At 36.3% G+C, this 16,822-nt stretch overlaps 1 protein-coding gene across 2 annotated transcripts in view; it reads left to right on the plus strand.

The window, feature by feature from the left end:
* LOC126820660 (DNA polymerase alpha subunit B) overlaps nucleotides 1-16,822 on the plus strand; it is a 157,203-nt gene that overhangs the window by 91,997 nt on the left and 48,384 nt on the right. For both annotated transcript variants that reach the window (XM_050548780.2, XM_050548782.2), the window contains exon 11: nucleotides 3,504-3,625. In XM_050548780.2, coding sequence (XP_050404737.1) covers nucleotides 3,504-3,625 — 122 coding nt within the window. The remainder of the gene's footprint in view (nucleotides 1-3,503; nucleotides 3,626-16,822) is intronic.

Consider the following 16,822-nt stretch of genomic DNA (forward strand, 5'->3'; position numbering starts at 1 on the left):
GCAATTTCTGCTAAGGCAAAGCAGACATAAGCAAGTTGATAGGTCAGTGCTTTGGAACAGGATAACTTTGATTCTAATTAAGTAAGAGTGAAGGGACTGAAGAAACTTGTATAGTTTCATTACATCAATACTTTAAATAAGTTAAATGATGATCAATTGATTGGTCGAGGCTTTGGAACACAATTTCTCTCCCTGGTTATAGTTGGTTTATAGTTTCATTACTCCAATACCTTGACTGATATAAGTTTAATATAAGCATTTTCTGCTCAGGTTAATCGTTTGGTTGAAATATTAACCTTGGTTTTTATACGCCCACATTTTCATGTGGACGTATATTGTCGTCGCCCCTGTCCGTCCGTCAGTCCACAATTTGTTTGTGGACACTCTACAGGTCACAATTTTTATCAGTTTTCAACGAAACTTGAAATATAGCTTTATCTCCCTAAGATCTCGGTTCCTTTCGATATTGGCATGTATCCGACCATAACTTCATGGATTATGGCCCCTGATTGTACGAAAAATGCATGTTTTTAGCTTGTCACAATTTTTATCTGATTTAAAAAAAATGTTTAAATATATCACCATTACACACTAAGATCATGGATCCTTTTGATAATCGCGGATACCCGAACTTAACTTCCTGGATTATGGCCCCTTATTGTTTGAAAAATGACATTTTTAGCTTGCGGATTCTCTAGAGATCACAAATTTTTTTCCGATTTTAAATATTTCACCATTCCACCATAGATCTTGGTTCCTTTCGATATTCGCGCATATCGGATAGTAACTTCCTGAATTATGGCCCCTGATTGTAGGTCCTACAATTATTATCCGATTTAAAAAAAAAACGTTCAAATATATCACTGTTACGCCATAATTTTGGTTGAGTTCGAATCTTGAGAAAATCTGACCAAAACTGTCGGACAAAATGGCCGCCCCTCGTACGCAAATAGTGTAAACATCTGGTATATCAAGGTTGTGGACCTCCCAGAGGTCCAAATTTTGATCCGATTTTGATGAAACTTGAAATGCATGTTTGTAACCCAAAGGTATTCGTTCATTTTGATATTCCTGAATTATAGCCCCGGATTGTACGAAAAATCGCATTTTGAGCTTGTGGTCCCTATAAAGGTTACAATTTTTATCCGATTAAAAAATATGTGTGAATATATCATAGTTATACACTAATGAAGGTTGAGTTTGAATTTCGTGAAAATCAGAAAAAACTGACGGACATAATGTATATAAAGGTTGTGGGTCCTCTAGAGGCCACAGTTTTGATCCGATTTGGATGAAACTTTAAATATATGTTTTTATCATAAAGATTATGCCGTCGCCCCTGTCCGTCCGTCCGTCCGTCCACAATTGTTTGTGGACTCTCTACAGGTCAGAATTCTTATCCGATTTCGACAAAACTTGAAATATAGGTTTATCCCCAAAAGATCTCGGCTGCTTTCGATATTGGCATGTATCGGATCGAAACTTCATGGATTATGGCCCCTGTTTGTACGAAAAATCACGTTTTTAGCTTGTGGACCCTATAGAGGTCACAATTTTTATTCGATTTTGTTGAAACTTGAAATGTAAGTTTATAACCCAAAGATCTCAGTTCTTTTCGATATTTGCGCATATCGGACAGTAACTTCCTGAATTATGGCCCCTGATTGTACGAAAAATCACGTTTTTAGCTTGTGGACCCTATAGAAGTCATAATTTTTATCCGATTTAAAAAAACGTTCTCTTATATCACCGTTACACCCTAAGGATGACTGAGTTCGAATTTCGTGAACATCGTCCCAAAATTGATAGACAAAATGGGCCGCTGTTTGTTCACAAATAGCGTAAAAAATATGGTATATCAAGGTTGTGGATCCTATAGAGGTCACAATTTTTATCCGATTTTATTGAAACTTGAAATGTAAGTTTATAACCGAAAGATCTCGGTTCCTTTTGATATTCGCGCATATCGGACTGTAGCTACCTGAATTATGGCCCCTGATTGTACGAAAAATCAAGTTTTTTAGCTTGTGGACCCTATAGATGTCATAATTTTTATCCGATTTTTAAAAAAACCTATTATTATATCACTGTTACACTATAAGGACGGCCCAAAACTGACTGACAAAATGGCCGCCCTTCGTTCTCAAATAGCGTAAAAATATGGTTGTGGATCCTATGGAGGTCACAATTTTTATCCGATTTTGTTGAAACTTGAAATGTAAGTTTATAACACAAAGATCTTGGTTCCTTTCGATATTTGCGCATATCGAATTGTAATTTCCTGAAATATGGCCCTTGATTGTAGGAAAAATCACTTTCTTTTCAGCTTGTTCTCTATCTATCTCTCGAAAATGTGGGCGTATCCTGCCTGGCAGCCGCTGGTTATCCGATTTTATTGAAATTTGAAATGTAAGTTTATAACCCAGAGATCTCGATTCCTTTCGATATTTGCGCATATCGAATTGTAATTTTCGTAATTATGGCCCTTGATTGTAGGAAAAATCACTTCTGTTTTAGCTTGTTCTCTATCCATCTCTCGAAAATGTGGGAGTATCCTGCCTGGCAGCCACTGGTTATTTATTTTGTGACAATCGGCCCAAAACTGACAGACAAAATGGCCGCCCCTCGTTCTCAAATAATGTAAAAATAAGGTATATCAAGGTTGTGGACCCTATAGAGGACACAATTTTTATCCGATTTTGTTGAAACTTAAAATGTAAGTTTATAACCGAAAGATCTTGGTTCCTTTCGATATTTGTGCATATTGAATTGTAATTTCCTGAATTATGGCCCTTGATTGTAGGAAAAATCACTTTCTTTTTAGTTTGTTCTCTATCCATCTCTCGAAAATGTGGGCGTATCCTCCCTCGCAGCTGCTGGTTAAAAATCGTTTAGATATATCACCATTCCACCCTAATTTTTAAACAAAGATTTGATATTGAATGAATGTGGAATAAATTAGGGCTAAATACACAAGATTAAATAATACCCGGTTTACAGTGTAATTTTTGACTGGACTGGTGAAGACAGGCATATTCCATACTGTGTGCTATGAAGGAAATTTTGCCCGGGCAGCAGCACTACAGTGTACTTTTATATCAAATTCCAACTGCCAGGGTATCTTGCGTACACGCAGTCCCCGTTTGTACATGACAAGGAGTAGGGTCGCCTGTCCAACCTCGTGGGTTTCCTCCGTGTCCTCCGGTTTCCTCCCACTGCTAAAGAAATAAAATTAAACCATATGTTAGTCCCGAAATGACCTAGTTTGTGTAGAGTGGACGTTAAACCCCATCTCTCTCTCTCTCACGTACATGCCAATGTAAACTTTCTCGGCCAACACTGGGATCGAACCTGCGACCTCCAGGCTACAGAGCCAGCGTCTTACTTACTTCGCCACCATGGCTCCCAATTTCAGTAAGAGGCATCACTGTTGTCTTGTTTTATTTGATGTGACTATTATTATATTACATTGTTATAAGGGTTGTGTTATGTTCCATTTGCAGGTCAACATATAAATATTGTAGTTGCTGCTGGTCCTTTCACTACTTCGCATACATTAGCCTATGAGCCTTTAGCAGATCTGCTTAAATTACTTCAAAATGATCAACCAAATGTCCTTATTATAGTAAGTATATTTTTTTCTCGTGCAGCATTATAAAATATCTGCTCGTAATAGTATACAACACATCTGATTCCCTCCATTTACTATAAAATATCTACTTCTGTACTTATATACAATACATATTGTATAATTCCCTCTATTATGAAATATCTGCTAGTAATGCATATTATATGAGAAGGGGTCTTTAGCACTGGGAGGCAACTGAAGGACCCAGAGAAATCCCATGAGGTTGGGCAGTTTACACTACTTGCTTGGGATCAAAACCATGTAACTTGACTTAATCAATGACAGGCCTCATGAACTAAAAAGTACTCATGCCAGACCACCCAACTACTCAACCCCCTTGCACATTAAGCCAGGGCTAGAAATTCATGCTAATCTCTGAATCGAATTCGCGCAAGGATTTAGCCGATTGATGGTATCATAAATCAATCCACTTTTTATACGCCCACATTTTCATGTGGACGTATATTGTCGTCGCCCCTGTCCGTCCGTCCACAATTGTTTGTGGACACTCTACAGGTCACAATTCTTATCCGATTTTGACAAAACTTGAAATATAGGTTTATCTCCAAAAGATCTTGGCTCCTTTTGATATTGGCATGTATCAGATTGAAACTTCATGGTGGCTCCTGTTTGTACGAAAAATCACGTTTTTAGCTTGTGGACCCTATAGAGGTCACAATTTTTATACACCAACATTTTCATGTGGACGTATATTGTCGTCGCCCCTCTCCGTCCGGATGTCAGTCCACAATTTGTTTGTGGACACTCTACAGTTCACAATTCTAATTCGATTTTGACGAGAAACTTAGCAGTCACAATTTTTATCCGATTTTGTTGAAACTTGAAATGTATGTTTATAACCCAAAGATCTCGTTTCCTTTCGATATTCACGCATATCGGACCGTAACTTCTGAATTATGGCCCCTGATTGTTCGAAAAATCGCGTTTTCAGCTTGTGGACCCTATAGAGGTCATAATTTTTATCCGATTTAAAAAGACGTTTTATTATATCACCGTTACACCATAAGGACGGCTGAGTTCGAATTTCGTGAAAAATGACCCAAAACTGACAGACAAAATGGCCGCACTTCGTTCTCAAATAACGTAAAAATATGGTATATCAAGGTTGTGTACCCTATAGAAGTCACAATTTTTATCCGATTTTGTTGAAACTTGAAATGTAAGTTTATAAATGAAAGATCTCAATTCTTTTCGATATTTGCGCATATAGAATTGTAATTTCCTGAATTATGGCCCTTGATTGTAGGAAAAATCACTTTCTTCTTAGCTTGTTCTCTATCTATCTCTCGAAAATGTGGGCGTATCCTGCCTGGCAGCCGCTGGTTTTATTATACGCCCACATTTTCATGTGGATGTATTATGCCATCGCCCCTGTCCGGACGTCCGTCCACAATTGTTTGTGGACTCTCTACAGGTCACAATTCTTATTCGATTGTGACGAAACTTGAAATATAGGTTTATCCCCAAAAGATCTCGGCTACTTTCGATATTGGCATGTATCGGATCGAAACTTCATGGATTATGGCCCCTGATTGTACGAAAAATCACGTTTTTAGCTTGTGGACCCTATAGAGGTCACAATTTTTATCCGATTTTGTTGAAACTTGAAATGTAGGTTTATAACCCAAAGATCTCGGTTCCTTTCGATATTCGCGCATATTGGATTGTAACTTCCTGAATTATGGCCCTGATTGTACGAAAAATCGCGTTTTTAGCTTGTGGACCCTATAGAGGTCATAATTTTTATCCGATTTAAAAAAAACGTATTATTATATCACTGTTACACCCTAAGGAAGGCTAAGTTCGAATTTCGTGAAAATCGGCCCAAAATTGACAGACAAAATGTCCGCCTTTCGTTCTCAAATAGCGTAAAAATATGGTATATCAAGGTTGTGGACCTTATAGAGGTCACAATTTTTATCGATATTCGCGCATATCGAATTGTAATTTCCTGAATTATGGCCCTTGATTGTAGGAAAAATCACTTCCTTGTTAGCTTGTTCTCTATCCATCTCTCGAAAATGTGGGCGTATCCTGCCTGGCAGCCGCTGGTTTGCTAATTTTGTGAAAAGATCCGTATTTCGCCATTGATACGTGCATAATTTGCGACAATAACCTAAATAATGGTGGGAATGTTGTCAAGCTCACCACCAAGGGATCGAATGTAATCAATCAGGCTGCTCAGCTTCACCGGTTGGACATTTCAGTCACCCCTCCTAATGCTCATGTGCATGTACAGTGCAGATAGAATTTAACTCACCAGATTGAATTCCAGTCCAGTCAGTGTTACAAAAACAAACTAGGTCACAGCCCGCTTATTTTTAGTTCTCTAAGACACCAGAACTCACGTCAAACCCGCTTATTCGGTATCAAAGCAGTTTGTCCGGTTGTCAAACCTCAATATTTCGAGTGAATCTGGAAATTGTCTATAAAGTTTCTTTAGGATTGATTTTAGTAGTGGTGTCCTCTTTCAGAATCTGCCTGGTGAATTCCGATCACCCTTGAGCGTTTTGCGAAATTCAAGATGGCGTCCAAGACGACCGCCATTTCAAATACCCCCCCCCCCCCCCCAACTCCCATAGTATTTATTCTAGGACGATAATTTTTAGGTCTAAACGTTTGTTACTCGGGTCAAGTAATACACTGAAATCATTCATTATGTTGTGGGGTGAAAAGATGATAGTAAAATCTAAAATGCCAGACAATATGGGCTATTATTTCACCAAACCAAACTATATCTAGAGACAAACTACATATTTCTGGAAAAAGGGGGACTCAAGCTGTTTTGTGAACATTTAAACAAACAAATTCTACCCACAAAACACGAAAATAACCCCCACAAAACTAGGCAATATTCAGTTTAATCCTTTGGTCGTATTTCTGGCTGCAACCTAAGACAGTACAAGTACAAAATACTGTACATTCTAAGCCATCCGTAGTGCATCTACAAGCAAGCGTACTGCATGATGTGTCATTCTTGTATCCGCATCTGATGTGACACATGACGGACCCCGGAGCAAGTTGGCAGGTTGTAGTTTTATTAATTAAGTATCCTTCACCCAGCAATGGCTTGTTGATGAGCTCTTTTTACGTTCCCTGTAAATGCATCATTCATTGAGCAAGACTACCATGTTTGAGTGGAGATGATTACTTTTAGATGTCCATACCCACTAACGTGATTCTTGTCAACTTGTTATGGACAGAGCTCCTTGCAAATCCACGCCTGAAACGAAATGAAATGAAATGGAGTTTAACGTCCTACTGTTCTGCTCCTAACCTGGGCTGATGAAGACGCTGGAGGGTATAGGCATCCGAAACTGAAAATATATCGTCATCATCCACATTTAAACCATGTAGTCTTGCTCCAACGAATGATGCATTCGTATGGAAAGTAAAACGATGTCACCTTCATGCTATTGTGTGGCGTTCACTGGAAGATCGCAATCCACCAGAACTTGATCCAGAACTGTATTGTTGGGTTATGGAGACTAAATTGAGAACATTACAATCCGTCAAATTGCTCCTGTGGCTCATCAAATGCGGATACACGAGTGACACCCAAATAGTACGCTTGCTTGTAGCTGCACTGGGGGGGGGGGGGCTTAGAATGTATAGTATTTTGCAGCTGTGAACTCGCAGGTTGCAACCAGACACGCGACTAAAGGATTAAACTGAATATTACCTAGTTTTGTGGGAGTATTTTTGTATTTTGCGCGTAGAATTTGCTTTTTAAATGATCAAAACACAGATTCTGCCATTCTTTTCAGGGCCGTCCCATGTGGCCCTGGACCCCCTGTTAGGCATGTATGTAGTGTTATCGTATCAATCATATGCTTCCACTATACGACTGGTACAGTGGAATCTCGGGTAAATAGCGTTATTATCTAATCTATGTAGAATTATTCATAAATATCATTGAATTCGGCCTAATAGCATTCAATTTGTCCTTGTATACAACTTAAATCTCAACGTGCAATTTTGATTACCAATCGTTAATTGACTAGTGTTTAGTTTGTCGACACGTGTGTAATTATAAGCGTCCCGCTTAATTTTGACGACTGTTCAATAATTAGTTGGACCGTTCAATTTCCCGAGTTGTGATTAAAATTAGTCAAGGTGTCCAATTACGCCAGGTATTCAATTCTGTTGCCGAACATCCAATTTCACATGCGTTGTTCAGATTTTAACGAAATGTTTATATTGAAGGAGTTGTAATATAGTAATGCTGCCGTGAAAACGTGTACATATATAATGTACAGGCTGGTTTGAATAACAACAAAATGAGTTCGGTAATCTCGGGAAAACATTTACCGGCATTCTGTATCGGTTAGGATTTTTTTCTAACGCACTGTACATGCATATAACGTCGGCCAAAATGTATGCAACAATGAACAACTTACAATTTTTTTTACAACGTATCATTACATCTTCGTCTATAAGTATAACTTAGATGTAATCCATCAATTATTGGCTGCTATAAAAATCCAAGCTTCAGTTAATCTAAATCAATCATTCATAGAGCACTCGATCCACTCCACGGGGCGCTTAACGGTAAGTCACATGGTCAGAAATGCGCCAATATTGGGACTATTTTCTTAGTATGTCTGTGTTAATCGGCGACAAATCTCCGCTATGACAATATACATCTACTTTAAATGTCGCCCAATTCATTTCGGTGGAAGCGGATATTGAATAAAGCCATTTCACACACATGTACATTACATGCGCATGTCATATATTTATACAATGTCCACGAGTGTGTTGGCCTACATGTAATTCTCGCCTTCACTCCGTTATAATTTTCTTATTTTGAGTACAATTTCTGAATGATTCCATTCTTTTGTACGTCCAACTTCCCGAATTCCTACTGCATATACACGTACCCTGTGTAACTGCAATCTATAAGTTTATACATATATGTTTACGTTTAAAATCTAGATATCAGAAGCTCGAAAGTTATACTAGACGGTGAACACGCAAGTTTCTTGATTGAACCTGCATTTGCTTTTGTATTTATAACTGTATGTAAATCGTGATTATAATTATAAACAATGCATTTATATAACTGTACGGCTTGTTTTCAGATCCCATAATTGAACATTGTATCTTTATAATATGTAAATATTGAATAAATATTGTTAGAAAAAAAGGAGAAAAAAACCAAAAAAAACCTGCATCTACATTGCATAATATCGGACCCATATTTATCCTTGCTATTTGGACCAACCCAAAGGACCACACGGACCAATTAAATTACATTATAAGGCTTGACTTATTCATTTTAAAAATATAATACAGACAATATGTTATTTTAATGATTTTAATCATTAACAACATATTGTATCATAATACAAAGAGGCGAACAATTTATAGGTGAGTATATACATAACTTTAGAATATCCGCTGCCGGTAAGTACATATTAGCAAATATATATCTTTATTACATCAACAATTTAATTGTTTTTCTTTGATGTGCTTCATGATGAAACAATGCGACGGGTAAGTACATAACACTTTATTATTTCAAAGAAAACATATGCATTTTAAAACAAACACTATTATCAATTATTAAAACAACAATTAAAACAACACTTTATTATTGATTCGAGTAGTCATATTAATACAAACACAAATATAAACGTATTAAAACATTTCTTTATTATTGGTCCGAGTGGTCCTTTTGTATGGTCCGAGTAGTCTTTTTTGTTTCGTCCGAGTGGTCTATTAGTTGGTCCAAGTGGTCATGCATTCGTACAAAAGAATGGAATCATTCAGAAAGCGTAGACTACTCAAAATAACGGAGTGAAGGCGACAAATAATGTAACACATCGTGGACATTGTATAAATATATGACATGCGCATGTAATGTACACGTGTGTGAAATGGCTTTATTCAATATCCGCTTCCACCGAAATGAATTGGGCGACATTTAAAGTAGATGTATATTGTCACAGCGGTGATTTGTCGCCGATTAACACAGACAGACTAAGAAAATAGTCCCAATATTGGCGCGTTTCTGACCATGTGACTTACCGTTAAGCGCCCCGTGGAGTGGATCGAGTGCTGTATGAATGATTGATTTAGATTAACTGAAGCTGCAAGCTCATCGTATGACGTATATAATTTAAAGTTTGGATTTTATAGCAGCCAATAATTGATGGATTACATCTAAGTTATAGACGAAGATGTAATGATACGTTGTAAGAAAAAATTGTAAGTTGTTCATTGTTGCATACATTTTGGCCGACGTTATATGCATGTATAGTGCGTTAGAAAAAAATCCTAACTGATACAGAATGCCGGTAAATGTTTCCCGAGATTACCGAACTCATTTTGTTGTTATTCAAACCGGCCTGTACATTATACATGTACACGTTTTCCGGCAGCATTACTATATTACAACTCCTTCAATATAAACATTTCGTTAAAATCTGAACAACGCATGTGAAATTGGATGTTCGGCAACAGAATTGAATACCTGGCGTAATTGGACACCTTGACTAATTTTAATCACATCTCGGGAAATTGAACGGTCCAACTAATTATTGAACAGTCGTCAAAATTAAGCGGGACGCTTATAATTACACACGTGTCGACAAACTAAACACTACTCAAATAACGCTTGGTAATCAAAATTACACGTTGAGATTTAAGTTGTATACAAGGACAAATTGAATGCTATTAGGCCAAATTCAATGATATTTATGAATAATTCTACATAGATTAGATAATAACGCTATTTACCCGAGATTCCACGGTACCAGTCGTATAGTGTTCTATGTCCATAAATATATTATCATCCTAGACAAAATAGTATGGAGGTTACACGTGATTATTTGAAATGATATGGAGGCCAGAAAGTCCAATTGGCGGCCATCTTGGATTTATGCTAATTATGAAAAACGCTACAGGGTTTCAGCGAACAATTTTGAGTTGGGAGTCCTTAAGACATTCCTTTACTAGATTCCAGTGAAAGAAATTCTTTTGCAATTTGTTCACGGTACTTGACAAACAGAAATTATATCTCTCCGTCTACCTATAGAGGTCACAGTTTTTATCCGATTTTGTTGAAATTTGAAATGTAAGTTTATAACCCAAAGATCTCGGTTCCTTTCGATATTTGCGCATATCGAATTGTAATTTCCTGACTTATGGCCCTTGATTGTAGGAAAAATAACTTTCTTGTTAGCTTGTTCTCTATCCATCTCTCGAAAATGTGGGCGTATCCTGCCTGGCAGCCGCTGGTTTGCTAATTTTGTGAAAAGATCCGTATTTCGCCATTGATACGTGCATAATTTGCGATAATAACCTAAATAATGGTGGGGATGTTGTCAAGCTCACCACCAAGGGATCGAATGTAATCAATCAGGCTGCTCAGCTTCACCGGTCTACCTATAGAGGTCACAGTTTTTATTCGATTTTGTTGAAATTTGAAATGTAAGTTTATAACCCAAAGATCTCAATTCCTTTCGATATTTGCGCATATCGAATTGTAATTTCCTGACTTATGGCCCTTGATTGTAGGAAAAATCACTTTGGTTTTAGCTTGTTCTCTATCCATCTCTCGAAAATGTGGGCGTATCCTGCCTTGCAGCCACTGGTTTATCATTGTTGTTGTATTTTGGTGTTTTAGTTTAACACATTAAACACAATTTTGTTTTTTAGACAGTGTTATTAATTAAGATTCGGAGGAATCGCGCAGATTCCATATATGAGAATCCTCTTAGATTCTCGCAAAAAATGACGAATTTCTAGCCCTGTAAGCCGGAGTATGTTTATGGTTAAGCAGTTGTGGACATGTTGTAGCAACCCAATTCCACTTTCAGAATATCAATCTCTTTCCATGTTAAAACTGGAAGTTAATGTATGGGTCATTTCATGTCAAGTGGGTCAATTTTCAGAAATTTGGGAAATCGCCCTCGAAAAAATCTGTGTTATTGTACATGTAAAAACTCGAAACTGTGCAAAATTTGTGATCTGTAGCTTAAAAATTGACTGAGATACGGACATTTCAGTTTCATGAGTTACCAATATGGTTTCGAAACAAAATATGTATCAATAATTTACTTGAGTTTCAGATATCTAGTTTTTCCCTTTCTAGTAAAGATATACAGCCCAAATTTGGTAGCGTTAGAGAACTTTGTATGTAGATTACGAATCTGCAATCAGATGACAGGTGAGTGGTAGGGTTCGCATTCTACTTGGCCATGAAAACCGAAAACAATTTGGCGTAATTGTATATTTTCTGGATTTTGTAGTGCTCTAGGAGTTGCAAGGTAATAGATATAGAACCATATATGAGAAACATATATATATATATTGGTCTTCACTAGATTCCCAAAAAAATTGGCAATGAATATGGTTTTAGACAAAAATTTTGAAAATTGCCTCGTATTTTCAAGCCGAAAGAAACCAGTAGATGAGCACCTAAAATTCTGTACTTATAGTTTGTACTAATGTCTCCAACATATGTTAAAGCCATTCTTGTCCATGCCATCTCGATATTTTTTCGATTTTTATACGCCCACATAGAAATGTTGATGTATATTGCCGTCGGTCGTCCCATCCCTGCGCAAAAGTCAAATTAAACGCGAAAATTCGAAGATTTGTCGGATCCCCCATCCCCACGGGAACAACGTAAGAATGAAGGTTCAGAGTATCGGACATCGCTGCCCACTCATTTAACATAGTAGACATTTTGTACGCGAACCTAGCTCCCTAACTAAATATAAATCTTCTTGTAAGATGTTCACAAGCAATAAATGCAGAGAACAATAGTGAAACAACAGTAACTGGTATCTTATTTTTATTAAATTTTAAAATTATATTGTTGCTATGGCAACCGTCCAAAGTTCTTAATATTTTACTAAAAATTAAGCAATTTATAGCATTTAATATTACATTGGTTTTAAATATGCTAAAATGCTTTCTTTAAAATAGGGTGTTTATTGAAAATGGTATAAAATTGCATTGATGGGGGTTTGTTTTTTGTTTTGGTTGCTATAACAACAAAATATTATGTAATATTACTAATATACAAGAGTAAAGATATGTAATTTTAAAAATTCACGAACTTTTCACTTCAAGATCTCAATTCCTTCATATTTTTCTTATGCCTCAATAACAGCCAAAACGGGCAATTTGCTACTGCAGGATGTTTTTCAAAAGTGAACCCCTTTCCGGCCTCTAGAGAGGAGGCACATAAATGTTTTGATTTTATTTGTTGTTATAACTCTTGTCTGATAGCTACTGAGTTCAAAATACAGTAAACCTCGCATAAGTCGGATTCGTATAAGTCGGATGTTTGCTCAACTCGGATAAAATCGTTTGGACCCTTTGATCCTGCATGTTTTTCTTATTAAATTTCTGCACGTAAGTTGGATCTTCGCTCAACTCGGATCAAAATGTTCAGTCCATTTGATCTAATTCCGGCTTTTTTCCTTCGCCTAAGTAAAAATACGTCCCCCTCCGACAAACGCCCTGGCAGACGCCATTGAAATCCAAATACAGGGCAACGCATAAATTTACACAACTCGGCCATATAAGACGAAACGAAATTGATTGTAATTTGGCTAGGCAAAGAAATAATTGACAGAAGATTCTCAGCGTTTCAAAGATTCTAATTTTTCCCCACCCCAGCTTACCTAAATTTCATTTCGTCTTACATGGCCAAACCACGTAAATCCGTGCGCCACCCCACATCTGGACCTCAATGGCGTCCGCCAATGCCAAAGGGGACGCATATTTGGCAGCATGTTGTGTTGCACATACTGACTCTAGCGAGGTAAACAAGGTCTTATTTTCTTCACTCAAATGTTCCTTTAAATTGTTCAGGCGTTCACAGAGACTGACACACGACACAGTAATAGGTTGCCCAGTAAAATTGACTGGGAACCGATTTTATTTCGAGAATGATTCAATAGGACGGTTCCTGAACGTACATTATCTTCACTTAACTCGGATAAAATTGGTGAGTCCACTGACTTAGATCCGACTAATGCAATGTTTGCTGTAACACAATAATCTTGTTGTCATGCTTTTTAAAAAAGAAAAAAAATGTGGTTGCTATGGTAACAACCCAAATCCCTTCACATTTTACTTAAACTTTTACAATCCTTATCATTTGATATTATGTGGGTTTCAAATTTCTCACATAAAAGTGTGGTGATCCTCTTTTTGGTTATGGTTAGTATAATTGAAAATGTTCAAAAAATGCATAATTTCCCATTTTGGTTGCTATGGTAACCAAATTTGATAATATACTCTTAAAAAAAAATGCAAATACCTATGCAGGTAACGATATGATAAATAGCCATGGACATTTGACATGCTTTGAGAGTATGTTCAAAGATGAGGAACTTATCGCCCCAACAGAACCACTGAGCTGCACATGCGACATGCAATAGCGCCATACACGTGGGAGGGGTTCATTGTCAAATTTGACACTTCAAGGAAGGGTTGATGAAAACTGCCGCGTGCTGGTTTATCTATCCATGTTTGCTTTCCTATTGGTTCTTGCATAAGATTTACTGTTTAGCCTATCTTTGCTTTAGGTATTTTTGCTTTAGTGTGTTACGATTAATTTGATCGGGAGACGTGTTCGTCGACATCAACGTCAACCGACAACATTGCCAGAATTGGCCGTGGCACTGCAAGAGGAGTGGGTCAGATTGCCCCAAATCATGATTGGAAGGTTGATTAGGAGCATGCCACGACGAATTGCTGAATGTCTGAGGATTGGTGGAGCAATTACTCATTATTAAAAGACAAAAATCAAAAACGTTCATTTTCACTTTTGACGGTTTATCTCTTTGTGAGTGAAATGGGGCAGTCAGATAAGCCGCCCATATGAACTGTTTATGTTCATGAGTAGGCAATTGGCCTGTTATCAACATAACTGGTTACCTCTAATAAAAACAGCAGTGTATTTCCGCAGTTTTGTATTGTTTCTGAATATCCCCTACTTTTTTTGAAGAGTATATATGGCAGATTAAAAATATTTAATTGTAAAAATTCACGAACTTTTTGACATGTTCACATAATTTCACTTGTATACCTCCATTCCTTCTTATTTTATTAATGTCCCGAAAAATAGGCAATTGTGTGCCGCGGAAAATTGTTCAAAAATGAACATAAATCCATCTCTTGAGAGAAGGCATAGATATTTTTACTTTTTTTTTCTGTTAATCTTACTTGATAGCTACTGATTTTAAAATGCATAACAACCAGGATCAATATTTCAGATATAAGATGGACAAGACCATTTTTGATGAAAAAATTGACCAAAATCACGTTGACAAAATCAAATTTTTGAGAAAACATATATTTTAGAGTTGCTGTTGAAATCGGAGCAATTGTTACAAAAATGTGAAAATTGAAACATAATTAGCCTTAAAGTTATATTTCATGATTTTACATCTACATTTTTGTTGGTTTTGCTATGAAATGAAATATGGCATCACAAAGACACCAAACATGACTTTTTCAAGCGTTGAAAAACCTTTCTTCCGCAAAAAGTAAAAAATCGCAACTTTGAGCCTCAATAAAAAAAAAAAAATTTCATCCGATTTTGAATCTGTAAAAAGTTTTGTGAGAAGAATGATGAGGTCTACTTGAAAAGCTAATAAAATCAAATGTATAATTATAATCTCAAAATCACCTTTCTCACCAAGCGTTGAAAAACCTTTCTTCCGCGATAAGTCAAAAATCGCAACTTTGAGCCTCAATAAAAAAAAAAAAAAATTTCATCCGATTTTGAATCTGTAAAAAGTTTTGTGAGAAGAATTATGAGATCTACTTGAAAGGTAATAAAATCAAATGTATAATTATAATCTCAAAATCACCTTTCTCACCAAGCGTTGAAAAACCTTTCTTCCGCGAAAAGTCAAAAATTGCAACTTTGAGCCTCAATAAAAAATAAAAAAATTCATCCGATTTTGAATCTGTAAAAAGTTTTGTGAGAAGAATTATGAGATCTACTTGAAAAGCTAATAAAATCAAATGTATGATTATAATCTTAAAATCACCTTTTCCACCTACTATAAACACAGTCTCAAAAGGACACAAAGATACTAATAAATGTGAATACTTTAATGAAGATAGACAAAATTATAAAAGTATTTATATTATCACGATGCCATGTGCAGATGGGGTCAAAGTTGAAGACAATTAACATACAGGTTATTGGTACTATCTTAATTCACGGTTAGAGAAACGAACACATGTGTAATAAATTCTTTGGACTGACATGTTAAATAATCTAACTTATGTTGTATTCAGAAATCCAAAGGTATGCTTTTAAATATTTATATCAGAACAAATCATCAACCTGATTGGAACAGGTAATTTCGTAACCTGTCAAAGTAGGGGAAGATAAAGAAATGAAATGCCAAGAATAAATGAATTAACGAACGGTTAACTTAGAAGCGTATCACTAATAATTTTGACCTATTATTATGATCAAGTCTTCCGATGCCTGGCTACTGTGCAACGTACATTTTAATCTATAAATTTTTTATTAAATATGAATAAATCGCGAAAGCCAGTTACTGTTGGGTTTTCAATGACCAAGTAACCGACATTAGTTATTGCAGAAATAGAAACAGCATTAAACTCAAAAAATTTAACTCCATCTCAATAATTCATAATTATTCATGTAGCATGTATATTTCACAAACACAGGTCATGAGAAACAAACAATTAATTAACCGCAGCCTTATTTAAATTAGTGAAACGAAGAAGCCTATTGAATTTCAGCAATTTCCGTTTATTACTTCTAGAGTTATGGTCCTTGTTTCACTTTATTGAACCTTGTGAATGCTCTAATGACAACAGTTATCACCCGATCTTTGTGAAATGTATATGCATGATTTAAATTAGTGAAACGAAGAAGCCTTTTGAATTTCCGTCAATTACTTCTAGAGTTATGGCCCTTGTTTCACTTTGTTGTAGGGTTTATGTGTTTATTACGGCTCAAAAAGCTGATATTCCTAATTTTAGCTTGATCCGACAAACATTTCCTGAGATACAGTCTGTTAGTCGGATCAAGCTAAAATTAGGAATATCAGCGTTTTCATGCATAATAAACACATAAACCAAATTTCAGCAAAGTCGAAGGGGGTACAGTTTAACTCATTGGGTGATAATTGACATGGAATGACCCAAAACACAGAT

Source organism: Patella vulgata, chromosome 5 (assembly GCF_932274485.2).
Source record: "Patella vulgata chromosome 5, xgPatVulg1.2, whole genome shotgun sequence".
In the NCBI taxonomy this organism is placed as follows: domain Eukaryota; kingdom Metazoa; phylum Mollusca; class Gastropoda; family Patellidae; genus Patella; species Patella vulgata.